Source organism: Caretta caretta, chromosome 16 (genome assembly GCF_965140235.1).
Source record: "Caretta caretta isolate rCarCar2 chromosome 16, rCarCar1.hap1, whole genome shotgun sequence".
NCBI lineage: Eukaryota > Metazoa > Chordata > Testudines > Cheloniidae > Caretta > Caretta caretta.
Window position 1 is genome coordinate 7,632,874 of NC_134221.1, and position 14,501 is coordinate 7,647,374.

Below are 14,501 nucleotides of genomic sequence, written 5' to 3' on the forward strand. Positions count from 1 at the left end.
TGGAAGCCGCTAAATTCTGTTTGATTTTGTTGCTCACTAGCAGAGAGCTGGCAAACTGCTCCACCGCACTGGTTCCTGGTGCGCCATGTCATGCCACGAAGCAGCACCCACATCAGCATACGAGCTCCACAGATAGAGAGCAGAACAATAGAAAGCTGCCTCATGCGTCTCAGGTCTTTATCCAGCACATGGGCATCACTTCCACCTTTTGGGTGAGAGAAACATGATCTTACCTGTCTTCTGTGACCTTCCTACCCTACCGTCTGAGCCTGATTCAACTCCTGCTGAAGTCATCGTGAGGTTTTCCATTGACTTTAATAGAAGTTGAGTTGAACCCTTATCTCTCAGGAACATTTACCAACCTGTGTATTAAGATCTTGCTTTTGGAGGCAGAGGCCTTTTGCACGCTATACTTCCCATCCCTGGGGTCCCTTTGAGGAGTCCCATCTCTGAGATCCTAACAGAGGACATCCAGGTTCAAGACCGGTTCCTCTGAGGTGTTGTGTCTTGATTTGCTCTGATCTGAGCAGCACTGGGAAGTGTTCTCAGGAGAGGAGCTGCATACCTCCGAATGATGGGTTGATTGATTGGAGCACCTGTGCCTCTTTCTGCCTGCATTATGAATAAGGCAACAATGTTTCTCCACAGAGACAGAGTGAATCACATTGCACCAGTTATGCCCTGGATTGTATCATGCTGCATATCTGCCTCAGTAACGGAGAGAGACGTTTCCTGTTACAATAATACATATGTATTGAATTTCACACTGGCGAAAGGTGCTGGATTAGCAGCCCTGGAGAACAAACTCCTCTCTCTATCCACTGCAGCAAGTCGAATGGGAAGCAGTATCCCCGTGTTCCCCAGCGTGCTTCAGTCCTGCCAGGCAGGGAATGTCTTTAGGTGATGAGAAGGAACTTTACTTTCCAAGGTCCATTCAGTCCTTGACTCTCTGTGGAGGGGATCATAAAGGGAGCGTAAGGTTGTGTGCTCACCAGCTGTGGTGTCCCCTTGCATCAGGGTGCGAAGCTGTATATCGTCATTGTTCCCAGCACCTCCTGCTGGCCACCTGCCTCTGGCTGGGCCTTCCGCGGCTCAGCCCTCTGGCCAAGTCATAAAGTCCAAACCCCTTTCAGATAATAAAAAGTCCAAACAAATCCAGTGTAATATTTCTTTGGCCTCTCTCAGGCCAAACTAGTAACTACTGCTTCTCTAGCAGGACTCCCCATGCTGCCTGCCTCCCTCCCCCAGGGACTCTGGCACTTTATCTCTGGGGTCGCCCTGCTCCCATGGGAACCTAACCTGCCTTCTATCCATTTGTCACATTCTGGGGTGCAATCCAGACCAGTGAGGGGTTGTGTCATCATCTGCCCTGTATCCCTGGGTGCCTCACTGCTCTGCTGCTGTGGACACCAGCAGACAAGCATGCAGGTGACACTCGGAGAGTGTCTGTGCCCTATACATCCCTGGATCAGCAACTCTGACCCTAGCAACCTGTCTACAGCCCCACCCTGGCTTCCCCCAGCATTGGTTACTACTAGCAGGGTGACCTCAACACACTCCCAGTCCCAAACTTTCCCAAACCCATGTGCTCTGGAAGGTCCAGTCCTCTGCTGCAATATTCAGAGGAATAATAAGGTCCGTTTGGCCCTTTAAAGAGAGAAAACCCAACATCTTATCACTCTAACTGGAGTTAACAAGCACTTTAGTTCTAACAGAACACTGCTGGTTTAGATTAAAGTAAAACAGGTTTATTATTTACAATTTAGAAGATGGGATTTTAAGTGATTTCAAGTATAAGAGGAAAAAATTAGAAATGGTTACAAGAAAACAAAAGTGAAACATGCTTTCTAGTAACTAAAACTCAACTTGGCAACCTACAGTGTGGGTTCAAGATGGCTTTTCTCACCCACAGTCTTCCAGAAGGACAGCTGAACCTACCCCTACCCCACCCCCAAGCCCGGGTCAAGATCTTCTCTGGAAACCCTAAGTGCTGGTTCCTTTATCTTCTTAGGAGAACTTGGGTTCTCTGACTCTTTCTTTTACAGTCCAGTGAACGTCTGAAATGGATTCTTATGAAGTTATCCCCCAAAGTAAAGTTTATTCAAATTGTGAGGAAGGTGACATGAAGTCTGGTGGTGAAGAATGCTTCATGCTGTTTGTGAAAATGCAAATTGTTCTGTTTTTTCAATCTCCTCCCCTTGTTAGCTTGATGGCTCTGTTTACTGCATATGTGTAAATTAAGGTATACCCAGGTTCCTTTGTTTAGGACAGAACTGTTTAACCCTTTTACCTAGGCCAGGCTGTCTGGTGTTGAACATGGGCCAGTAACATCGTGCAGAGGAAATTCAGAACTGGACATATAAGTCAAGTTGCTACATACATTTCATCCTGATATCATTGACCAGTGAGCAATTACTTTGTGCAGTGATACCTCATAAGGCACATTTTGTACAAAGATTATTACAATAGTGTGTAGGGTGTGAATACAGGAGTTCTTAGGGTCACACTGTTGTAGGCCCTAGCTCAGGGCTTTCCCCACACAGGAGTCTACTCTGCTCCAGACATGTTTCTTCTACCACATTGACTCCCCTTCTTACTCCCTTCCACGGGGCCAGTTTCTACCTGTAGGACTCTGTGGGATGGAGGCCTATGCCCGTTCTCTTCGCATCCTAACAAGATGAGCTCTGCCTCTGTTTCCCTTCTCCAGATCCTGACAGTTCTCTTGGTGTTCTCACTGTCAACTCCAAGCCCACATTCAGGGCCTGCCCCACACAGGCCTATTCTACCCCCTGTGGGCTTCTTCCAGCCTGCACCAGCTGCAGGGCTTCTCTAGAGAGAGCGTCTTTTCTCTCCCCCTTCCTTCTAATCAACGTGCCTTTTATTCTCTTCTACCAGCCTCTTTCTAGCTCAAGCTGCTCCCTTGCTGATTAGCGAAAGGGGCGTCACCTGGCACACCTGATTGCTCCCAGGTTTAGCCCACAAGGTTTTCATGAGTCAGAATCTCAGGGTTGGAAGGGACCTCAGGAGGTCATCTAGTCCAACCCCCTGTTCAAAGCAGGTCCAATCGCCAATTTTTGCCCCAGATCCCTAAATGGCCCCCTCAAGGATTGAACTCACAACCCTTGATTTAGCAGGCCAATGCTCAAACCACTGAGCTATCCCTCTGTCCCCCCCCCCCCCGCCCCAAGTAGGCCCTAATTCTCCTGAAGAGCCATTGGCCCCATGACAGATTAGTGCCCTTTGCAGTGTTGGGCTTTGTGATGTGCATGCCTGGGAAATGGACTTAGACCAGCAGCTCTTTTTATATGGGCTACTAATCATCCTAAAACAACCTTAATGCTGCCAAAAAGAATGGGCCAAATTGAGTTCCTGACCCTGGCTCTGTGGCCAGGAAAAAAAACCTAAGCCAGCAAATTCTAATGTTATTTCTTGACACTCACAGCAGACTTCTAAACCAGGCGTTCTCAAAGGCTCTCCACTCAGGACCCCCCAGAACAATCAGTGGCGATGGTTCCAGTCCCACAATCCTTTCCAGTCACATCCTATGTCTCTTTGGCATCCTGGCAAGAAAACAGCGCTATTTTGGGGTCTGGGGAGGTCTGATGTAGGTGGTTGATGGGGTTGGGTTTGTGGATTCTGGAGAGAAAGGTGGGTGCTGTTGGATGGGGACCGACCTTCTGAGTGGAGAGCTGCCGGTACTGGGGGGACACTGGTGGTGGGGCAGGAGCTGTTGTCTGGGGATGCTGAGGCAGAGATGGATGCTCTAGGGTGGGGTTTTAAGAAGTGGAGGAGAAGGTGCTGCTGGGTATTGGTGGAAGGGTTGCAGATCCTGTTAGTTGCAAGGATGGGAGGAGTGCTTCCTCTTCTCCCTTGCCTCTCCATGTGCCTGCCCCGTGCTCTGCTCCTGCAGTGACTGACGCTCCTGGGAAAGGGCAGTGCATTCAGCCTGTGGAGTCAGGGGTTGGGAGGATCTCCTGTTACCATGCTATTCCCAATGGGTGAGGAGCTAGGGTTACTTACAGGCCCCACAGGAGGATTTCTCCAGTTCTTGCTGGCCTGACGGGGGAATGGTAACAGCAGTGCCACACCGCGTGATGATGAGGGTGCAACCAAGATTAAAAATTGTGCAACTTCAAGGCAAACATAGGGATGTGGAGAAACCACACCTCCCGCTAAGCAAATAAGTGCATTCTCAGTTTGCAGCTTCATTCTTCCACCTTCTTCAGCTACACATGTTAAATTGAATCCACAAGGTAAAAGGCAAGTGTGTTTCTTTTCTCCCCAACCCCAACATCCTTTTCCCCCTATGCAGATGTTGAACCTGTTTGTGGCTGTAATCATGGACAACTTTGAGTACCTGACACGAGACTCTTCCATCCTAGGACCCCATCACCTGGATGAGTTCATTCGGGTCTGGGCTGAATACGACCCAGCTGCCTGGTATGTACACAGCAAATATGTATATACACAATATATATATAGACATAGTCCATATACTGTTTTTAATGTGACTACAAGTCCACAAGGAAAACAAAATCCAGAGCTGAAAAGAGCTGGGGAGGTGAACATTGCAACCCAGATTCACTGTGCGCTTGAGATTTAACAAACCTGATGTAGTTACAGGGGAATTTCCTTTTAGCTGATATGAGAACCAGAAAAGAAAAAAAACTCAAACCCTTAACAGTGCCAGAAAACGAATGGGTCTGATGCAAACAGAGTGCCTGATCCTAGCTCTGTGGTCATGCAGAAAAGGCATTTATTATTTCTGGAAACACAACTGAACACCTTTGGTTTTCATTTCCAATGTGAAGGGGGGAAAAAGTAGAATCTCTCGCCATCTTAAGCATGTTAGTTAACACTTGAGATTAATTTCTCTAAAATCAATCTAGATACACAAAGATTATGTAGCATTTGTTAATAGACAAGAATTGCCTTAATAATTTAAAATAATAAAATACAGTGTGTATTTGTTTTGAGGTCACGGAAAACCAGTGAAGCTTTCTTTTCACGTTTTCAAGGTGCCATTCCTCCCTAAAGAGTGTGCCCCTGATTTGCCAGTACTTTGCACGTCAAGTCATCACTTTCAGCTGTGCAACATCAGTGTAAAATGCTATCAAATCATAATTCTCCACTCACACCCGGTAGCATTTTACATCCACTCTAAACAGGTGTATGGGACAACATAGGTTGCAAGGCAGTGGAGGAAGGACTGAATGTTTTTTAATAGAGCATTGGTTTGATTAGAACATACAACTTAAATAGAGAGGTATCATCAGAAATTGTGTTTTGATCCTGGAAACATCCATTGAATGGCAGCAAGTTACAGATGAGATCTTTGATCTTTTTAAGAATACGCTGGTTTGGGGGCAAGAGGTTGAAAGCTGAGACATGTAAAGCAATAAAGAGAAGAAAAACCAATAAGCCTAACTTCATCCGATGAAGTGAGCTGTAACTCACGAAAGCTCATGCTCAAATAAATTGGTTAGTCTCTAAGGTGCCACAAGTACTCCTTTTCAATTCCCAATGAATCTCCAATAAAACATCCTTGGTATACAGGCTTGTTAAGGGAAAGGGTTTTTTTCTCCCACCCAGAAAGTGAGGTTTTGAATGAAATCTGCCTTGGATTTTTTTTTTTAATCCAAATACGGTAGCGGAGGAACCTACACACAACTGGCTGGGTCCCTCATGGCAGGAAACACTGCAATAAGAGGAGAAGGAGAATGTTACCACAGAATAAGGGTCAGGCTGGAAGAGTTTTAGGGTAGAGATGAAGTGGGGGTTGTCTCCCACAAGGTTGCCTAGTTACCAGGTCCCAGAGCAAAGTTTACTTGAAAACATTGCAACGAATGTAGGGGAGAAAACCATTGTGTTACGTGCCACCTTTCCGACAACGCAGGACACTCAGCCTCTACAGAAGGCTTTAAAAGGGCGAAGAGCACTCCATAAACCTGAAGGTTTTAGATGCTCTGAAGTGCAGTCAGAACCATTTCCTTGATCTTTTACAGCTTTCGGACATGGCACTGGGGACAATTTTTTTTTACAAACTACCACCCACTTCTTATCCCCCATCCTCCCCACAAAGCCACCGGGCAATGTGTTTTCCACAAAATACAGCTCTCTTGTGAAAAGGCTTCAGACTTGTACATCTACAACACACAAGCTGCCTCCAACCCCTTTATGCTTTTCATCCTCTTTTTGTTCCCCTGCAAGCAGAGCTGAAGATGTAGGGAAAATGTTTATAGATAAGAACTTAAACCCCTAATAAGAATGCACTTAAGCCAATTTAAATCAAACTTTGGTTTAATGTAGTAGCTTTAGTACAGAAGGTAAATCTGTTTAAACATAATTTATACCATCTCAAGTGCATCCACATTAGGGATTTGAACCAGTATAACTAGATTTTAGTTAGTGCAAGTTTCTAATACAAACTAGTCCTTAGTGAGTATCTGATCAGCAATCAGTGGTTATTTTTCATTTGCAAATCCTGTCCACTTTCTTACCACTGATGGGAAATTCAGTGAGGCTGAAAATTTGGGAATGTCCATTCTCCCTATAACAAATAACTTCAAATCCCATGAGCACCAATGAGATAAATTACCTGTGTACGAGAAAAAACACCAATGTGCTTTTCCTAAGATTCAGATGCTCAGACCATTGGGGTCATAAGGAGGGTGGTTTCTGCATGATTTCCTCATTCTTCTGGTTCTGAAGTGAAAGATTAAAATGTTGGTTTAAAATGATACTTCCTTTTAAAAAGTAATGAATGCATACTATGTCACTCATGAAGATCAGGGAGCTTGATTCTCTAATCTACTCCAGTTTTCCACTGGTGTGACTCCATTGACTTCGGTGGAGTTACTCCCAAAGTACAACTGTGTAAATCAAAGGGGAATCAGGCCCTTTGATATCTTAGGCCTGGAGCCTTCAAAAATGTGCCTTTGCTTAATTTTACATGTGCAAGTAGTTCCACTGAAGTCACATACATCAATTAAGCATATTCTTAAGTGTTTGCAGGTTTGAGGCCTAAAATATCAGTGATTTACACTTTCTGAGACAGGACCTTTTCTTCATAATGCAGGTATTTACATGTCATGGGGAATAATAGATAATCATAATAATTTGCATGAAAAGGGATTACATGGCAGTGTGATCTAGATTTAGGCAAACTAGATTATTATTCCTACTTTTATCACTGACTTACTTTGTGACCTTTGCCAAGCCACTTAACCTCTGTATGCCTCAGTTTGTCCATCAATAAAATGAACAGAATAATGCCTTATCCACCTTGTAAGCTATTTGAGACTCCTAGATGAAAGGCGACGTGTGAGTGCAAAGTGCAAATATTATTATGTATATGGTAATGGTTATTTATTTTAATATTTTATGTCTTTAAAATATTATCTTCAGTGTCACCATCTTTCTCCCGGTTATTATGTCTTTAAACTTTCTTGGGGGAAAATATTCAAAATGTTGAGAGAGAGGTAAAAACAGGAAATAGCACTATTGTTTTTAAAAAAGTATTTTGCTAAATAGAAGGTAAATATGGGAATGCTAATGGATTAAAGGGTGGTAGAAACACCATACATTAGAGAGAGATAGCGCGCTATGAACCCTACTAATCTGGTTCTGGGGAAAATCTCTCACATGTAAACTGATACTGACAAATGGCAATCTCTCTTTAGTGATCGGCCACTTTTAGTCATTTTAAAAAATAATAGCATTGAACTTCAAGATGACCTGCAAAATAAAATAAAATTGGATGTATGGCCTTTTTTGTTTCTTTAAGATGTATAAAGAAGGCCTGAAAGGTGCTGTATTTTTCTTTACTATGTGTTTTTCCCCCTTGGAAATATTAGGAATGTCAAGCCGTTTGTCAGAGTTCTTCTTGGATGACTAGAAATGTGTACTGTAAGTGTTTTCAGCTCTTAATTGAAAGAGCAGGGTGGTGGAATCCCTAACAAGAAGAGCTTCTCTCACAAGTGTCTGAGATAAATAGGCATTAACAAAGGCAAACGAAAACCAAAGAGATTTAAATTGCCTAACTAAGAATCAGTTCCACTGTCAACTAATCGTGGTTCACTACAGTGGCATGTGTCCCGTCAAAAAGCACTAGCTCTTCCAGGCATCCACGGAGTCTCTCAGGGTAGACATATCTCAGGGCTTGTCTAGGCACAGGGTTTGCACTGATGTAACAATATTGATTTAGAAGTTTCAGTCCATTCGCTAAAGGAAAATGCCACAATAGTATCAATGTGCCACAGTTTAATATCAGTTTAACTGTATTCATAGTAGTGGGTTACACCAGCTGAACTATGTAGTTTTCTAAACCGATACAATTATACCTGTGCAAAAGCTATGAGTAAACCAGCTAGGACTTTCTAATACAAAAAACAAAACCACATGAAAATATTGGGGGGGGAATCTCTAAGGACTTTTTTATGTATCATAAAGAAGCTTAAAAAAAAGTGTGGGGGCAGGAGGGGTATAATAGCAGTTTGCTTTCCTTTGCAGGTTCCCTTGAAGTTCGGTGCTGCTATTTTTTTAGATGATTTGGCTAATTATAATTAGAAATAAAAGTAATCCATGAAGTTTCTTAATCCAGCTGCTAGACTAACTGAAAACATTTTTTAAATAATAGAATTAACCATAAAAACAACTTTGCAATAGTCTGATTTCAATTGTTACAAATGAGATCTGAATTTTCTCAGTCCTAATCAGTCTCATAAGTCTCTTAAAATAGAAAACTACTGGGCTGACTGTTAATCTTCTGTGTTCTTATATTTCAGACACATTAAAGAACTATAACATTAGTGACTCTCATAATTAAATGTGGTGGTTAGAATATCTTTTATATTGCATTGTAGTTCGGACAGTAATTAAAACAACCACGCTGCTTTATGCTGTGGCTTTTGTAGAGAAACTGGAAGTTCTCCCTCTCTAGATCTGAATTAAGGTGTCTACCACCCAGAAAATCCAATCATTGTCAAACTAACCTTGCTTCTAGAATGTTTTCCTCCTCCACCTCTGCCATTTGCTATGTTCTGTAGGGGAGTGATCTTTTGGAACAAGGCCTCCCTCCTTGCCTATGCTGTTATAACTTGTGATGTTTTCTTTCCAGTTGCCGGATTCATTATAAGGATATGTACAATTTGTTACGTGTCATTGCTCCACCCCTTGGCTTAGGAAAGAAGTGCCCTCATAGGGTGGCATATAAGGTTTGGAATTTCAGAGAGTCTGTCCAGCATTTCCTTCTTTGGTTTTCTTTTTTTTAATCCAAACTGCAAATGCAAACGATACTGAAAAGAAACTGGAACGTGACTAACCCGTTGCCTGAAAAGGAATGATTGACTGCCCCCTTATCCCTTGATGCATCAATTCTCCATCTACTCCTACATCCCAGCTGGCTGGAGAAAGGCAGCCTTATGAGACAGAGAACTCAAAAGCTTCCATCCCTCATGGTCTAGATGGGAAGGGGTGAGGAAGGGGCAACACTCAATATATATGAGAGAGAGAAACAGCATAATAATATTTCTGCAGAATGCTGAGGAGAAAAATCTAAAATTCAAAAAGGTTTTAGACTGTTTTTTAAACTAAGAGCTGAGGGAAAGCCAACAGATGCAGAGGGCCACATGGTTCCAGTGCAGATCTCCGTTAGGGATGAATTTATTAAAGGGGGAACTCTATAGTTCAGGAAAGATGATAGGAAAGAAATTGGTGAAAATAAAGGCAGGGCCTAGTGAGGAACAGTCAAATGTAAAAGAATCCCATTTAAATATAACATATGGAGGGAAGCAACTGAATATTGACAAAATGTACAAATGCTTATATACAAATGCTAGAAGTCTTGCGTACAAAGATGGGTAAACTGGAGTGCCTGGCATTAAATGAGGATACTGTTATAATAGGTGCTGTGGAAACTCGGTGGAATGAGGACAATCTGTGGGAAATGGTAATACCAGAGTGCAATATATATAAGAACGACAGAGTAGGTTGCACGGGTGGGGGAGTGGCTCTGTCTGTGAAAGAAACCATAGAGTCAAATAAAGTAAAAAATCATAAATTACTCAAACTGTACCATAGAATCTCTTTGGATAGAAATTCCCCGCTTGAACAATAGGATTAGGACAGTAGGAGTATAGTATTGCGCACCTGACCAAGATGGTGATGGTGATTATGAAATGCTCAGAGAGATGATAGAAGCAACAAAGACAGATAACGCAATAATAATGGGGGATTTCAACTACCCTCATATTGACGTCACCTTAGGAGGGTATGCAGAAATAACGTTTCTAGACATGCGGAACAGCTTCTCCTGGGACCCACAAGGGGAGAGGCAATTCTTGATTCATTACAGAGGTTCAAACTAAATATGTATGCCCCTCCCCATAAAATATAAAAACAGTAAGAGGACCAAAAAAATACTGTCATGGCTAAACAATAGAATAAAAAAGTCAAAATAGTTAAAGGCAAAAAGACATCCTTTAAAAGTTGGAAGTCAGATCCTACTGAGGAAAATAGAAAAGAGCATAAAATCTGGCATGTCACGGGTAAAAGTGTACTCAGGCAGGCCCAAGAAAGAATCAGAAGAATAAATAGCTAAAAATTCAAAAGATAACAGCAAATATATTTTTTTAAGTACATCACAGTCAAGAAGCCTGCCAAACCATCAGTGGGGCCACTGGATGATCAAGGTGCTAAAGAAGCACTCAAGGAAGACAAGGCCATTGCCGAGAAACTAAATGAATTCTTTGCATTGGTCTTCACTGCAGTGGATGTGGAGGAGATCCCCAAACCTGAGCTGTTCTTTTTAGGTGACAAATCTGAGGAACTGTCCCAGATTGAGGTGTCAGTAGAGGAGATTTCTGAACAAACTGATAAACTAAACAGTAATATGTAACTGGGACAAGATGGGATTCACCCAAGAGTTCTGAAGGAACTCAAATATGAAATTGCAGAACTACTAACTGTGATATGTAACCTATTGTTAAATCAGCCTCTCTACCAGATAACTGTAGGATAGCTAATATAATGACAATTTTTAAAAAAGGCTCCAGAGGTGATCCTGGCCATTAAAGACCAGTAATCCTAACTTCAGTACCAGGCAAACTGGTTGAAACTGCACTAAAGAACAAAATTATCAGACACACAGATGGAACATAATATGTTGGGGAAGAGCCAACATGGTTTTTGTAAAGGGAAATCAGGCTTCACCAATCTACTAGAATTCTTTGTGGGGGTCAACGAGCATGTGGACAAAGAGGATGCAGCCAATATAGTGTACTTGGACTTTCAGAAAGCCTGTGACGTGGTCCCTCACCAAAGGCTCTTGAGCAAAGTAAGAAGTCCTGGGGTCCGAGGGAAAGTCCTCCCCAATAACTGGATAAGAGATCGGAAACAAAGGGCACGTTTACACTTAAAATGCCGCATTGGCGCCACTGCGCTGCTGCAGCGCTGTAATGGAGACAGTCTACACCGACAGGGGGGAGCTCGCCCGTCAGCACAGTTACTCCCGCTCCCTAAGAGGCGGTAGCTATCCCACAGGGAGAAGCTCTCTCGCCGACACAGCCCTGTCTACACGGGGGGGCTAGGTCAGTGTAACTATGTCGCTGGCGGGGAGGCGGGGGGGATTTTTCAGCCCCCTGAGCATTGTAGTTATACCAGTATAGGTCTGTAGTGTAGACCAGACCATAGGGTAGGAATAAATGGTCATTTTTCACAATGGAAAGAGCTATCTAGTGGAGTCCTCCAAAGAGCTGTCCTGGGATCTGTGCTGTTCAACCCACTCCATAAATGATCTGGAAAAGGGGTGAACAGTGAGATGGCAAAATTTGCAGATGATGCAAAGTCCAAAGCTTAGTGCAAAGAATTACAAAGGGATCTCACGAAACTGGGTGACTGGGCAACAAAATGGCCGATGAAATTCAGTGTCGATAAGTGCAAAGTAATGCACATTGGGAAAAATAATCCCAACTATACACAAAAAACAATGGGGTCTAAATTATCTGTTACCACTCAAGAAAGAGATCTTGGAGCCATTGTGGATAGTTCTCTGAAAATGTACATTCCATATTCAATTCATATGATCAATGAGGTTTAAAAATCTACCAGAAATATATTTTTTCAGGTGGGAATAAAAACCGCAGGGCTGTATTTCAATGTTGAGATAGTGGCTAGGCATAGAAACCTTTTATCCTTTTGGTTTTGTCAGTTGTTTCTCTCTTCCTTCCTTTTCCCCATCTATCAGCCATCTGTGTAGTACCTGGGAGTGTGGTCTAGTGAGCACTCTAGAGCATTTGGGCTCTATTCCTGAGTCTACACCTGACGTGCTGTATGAACGATGCCAGTTCATTTACCCTCTTTGTGCCACAGTTTCACCATCTATACAATGGAGATAATACTTTCCCTGCTTCACAGGGGAGTTAATATTAATTAATAATGCTCTTTAACATGCTTTGGTATCCTTGTATGAAAGACCCTGTGGAATTACAAAGACGTATTAACACACAGCCACCTGGGAAGATAAAATCAGATGCTACAGTTGTGTCCAAAGTCAACGGCAGCACCAGTAGGGGTAGCAAGCCAGGAAGGGATGGCTTTTCAGCTCTGCCGCCCCTTCTTCCCAATGGAGGATTTAATTTGTTGTGGACTACGGCTGTAACAAAACTCATCAACAATGGAGTTGCAAGACTTCTGTTGAGCCCCTGCACTTCCTAGCTTTTTCCACTGCTTCCAAACTCGCAGGCTGGTTAACGTACCCTTGTAATGAAGCCAGTAAGTTAGCCCCACTCGCAGATTGAAGGTGGGCTGGGATCTATGTGGCTGCCCTGGTCAGAGCCGAATCTGAGTTGTTGGAGGAGTCTGGCTTTGTTGGATAGGGTGCTGCAGAGATCCAGCTTTTTCTGGGAGTCCGAGCAATCTTAGGTTGCCCATGTGAAAAAAACAAAAAAGGATTCTTCTTCTCCTTCTTCTTTCTCTTTTAGCCTTTAACCTAAACTGGAAGCAAAACTCTTTATTCACAAAAGAAAAAGAGAAGCATTTTATGTGTCACATCTGTGTCTGTCCCATAACTCTGCCTACCAGCTCTCCCTGGCATGGTGAATACAACCATTTTTTTATTTGAAAAACAAGCAAACAAAAAAAGCAACCCCCACTTTGTCCCCCCCCCCCAATCCCTACCCACCCCAATCCCTTTCCACGTCCACTGACTTACACATCAATCATTCCGTACTGCTGCCGCAGGGATTTGAGTGTCAGCGTTTAACCTGGGATTTCTCTGCGATGAGGAGACACCCATGGGTTCGACCAAAGGGACGGAAGCGGAGAAATCCTGCAGTTTACCCTCCTCTTTATTTTGTTTATTTGTCTCTTTCCTGAGAAATCTGATTAACCAGATATCTGTTCTTCTTGTCTGCTTTCTCTCCCGTTCCCCCCCTGCATTTTCCTCTCCCTGGTTTTGTTTCACCCTTTGTGTTGCTCCCCGTTTTTATTTTGTTTCTGGTTTGATTTCTGTCTCCTCCTGCTTTTGCCACCACACCCCCTCTCTCCCCCCCGCCTTCAATTCCAAGCGGGCACATCAGTTACACTGATATGTATGAGATGCTGAGACACATGTCCCCACCTCTAGGCCTGGGAAAGAAATGCCCTGCTCGAGTTGCCTATAAGGTAGATCATCCTTAAAAACTCCCTAAACCACCAGTGAAAGCTTCTTTTTGCCATGGCTGAAATGGGTGCCGTTTTCCTGTGATATTATTGGTGTGATCCTGAGTTCTTTCTGGTGCTTCATCTTCTTTCTACGCAGACTGGATTTTAAACATGCCACATTTTTGATAATATTGTTTTCAGTCATTAAAATTGTGACATGTTAGTTTGTCTTTCCAGCTATGTCTCCACCTATCTATATAAGTGTCGCTCTCTGTATCTTTCTGCTTCCTTTCCAGTCCACTTGCGGGGTGGGAAGTGGAATTAATAAGCAATTTATGCTACCAATACAACTGCATATATTTTTGTATATCTGTGGCTAGCCTTTTAGTTGTGTGGTGTTTTTTTTTCCTTTTAATTAGGTCAAAGTCATTAGGGTAGGCAGGGCCGTAGGCGGTAGCAAGTTATTAAATACAGCCAATACCATAAATGCTCCCTAATACACTCGTGGAAATAACTTCACACAAATCAAACCATTTTGGTCCAAAGGAAAAAGAGAAATCACATATAATTTGTCCTAAACAAGGTTTTAATTAAACCACAAGACACATTACATTCAAAGATATGTTAGTTGCTACATTTCAGACCCTGCTGTGGAGAGTGTGGTAGAAATGCAGAGATAAATTAGACTGACTTTATAAAGCACGGTCCAGGATTCCAGCCAATTCCCTCCCATTAGTTTCAGTGAGATTTGCGCTGCAACCACCAAATTCTGCATGAAATTTGCATTTGGCGAGGGCTTCTTTAGGAATATTTCTTTAGCTTTCATTCTCATGCCTTCAAAGGGATTTGCATGCAGGACT

General features: G+C 42.9%; 1 protein-coding gene and 1 long non-coding RNA gene across 12 annotated transcripts in view; one reads left to right on the forward strand and one right to left on the reverse strand.

Annotated features, from left to right (window-relative positions):
* The window catches only part of CACNA1B (calcium voltage-gated channel subunit alpha1 B), a 480,390-nt gene that overhangs the window by 426,115 nt on the left and 39,774 nt on the right, over positions 1–14,501 (forward strand). For 9 of the 11 annotated variants that reach the window (XM_048822713.2, XM_075120534.1, XM_075120536.1 and 6 more), the window contains 2 exons: positions 4,313–4,440; positions 13,566–13,662. In XM_048822713.2, the coding sequence (XP_048678670.1) occupies positions 4,313–4,440; positions 13,566–13,662 (225 nt within the window). Of the gene's footprint in view, positions 1–4,312; positions 4,441–9,118; positions 9,216–13,565; positions 13,663–14,501 lie in introns of all 11 variants that reach the window. The other 2 variants (XM_075120535.1, XM_075120538.1) reach the window with 1 other exon arrangement.
* Positions 5,182–9,109, reverse strand: LOC142069448 (uncharacterized). The gene is made up of 3 exons (XR_012665272.1): positions 8,994–9,109; positions 6,599–6,705; positions 5,182–5,698 (listed from the first exon to the last, which is right to left on the reverse strand). It is a non-coding gene; the product is annotated as an uncharacterized LOC142069448 (long non-coding RNA).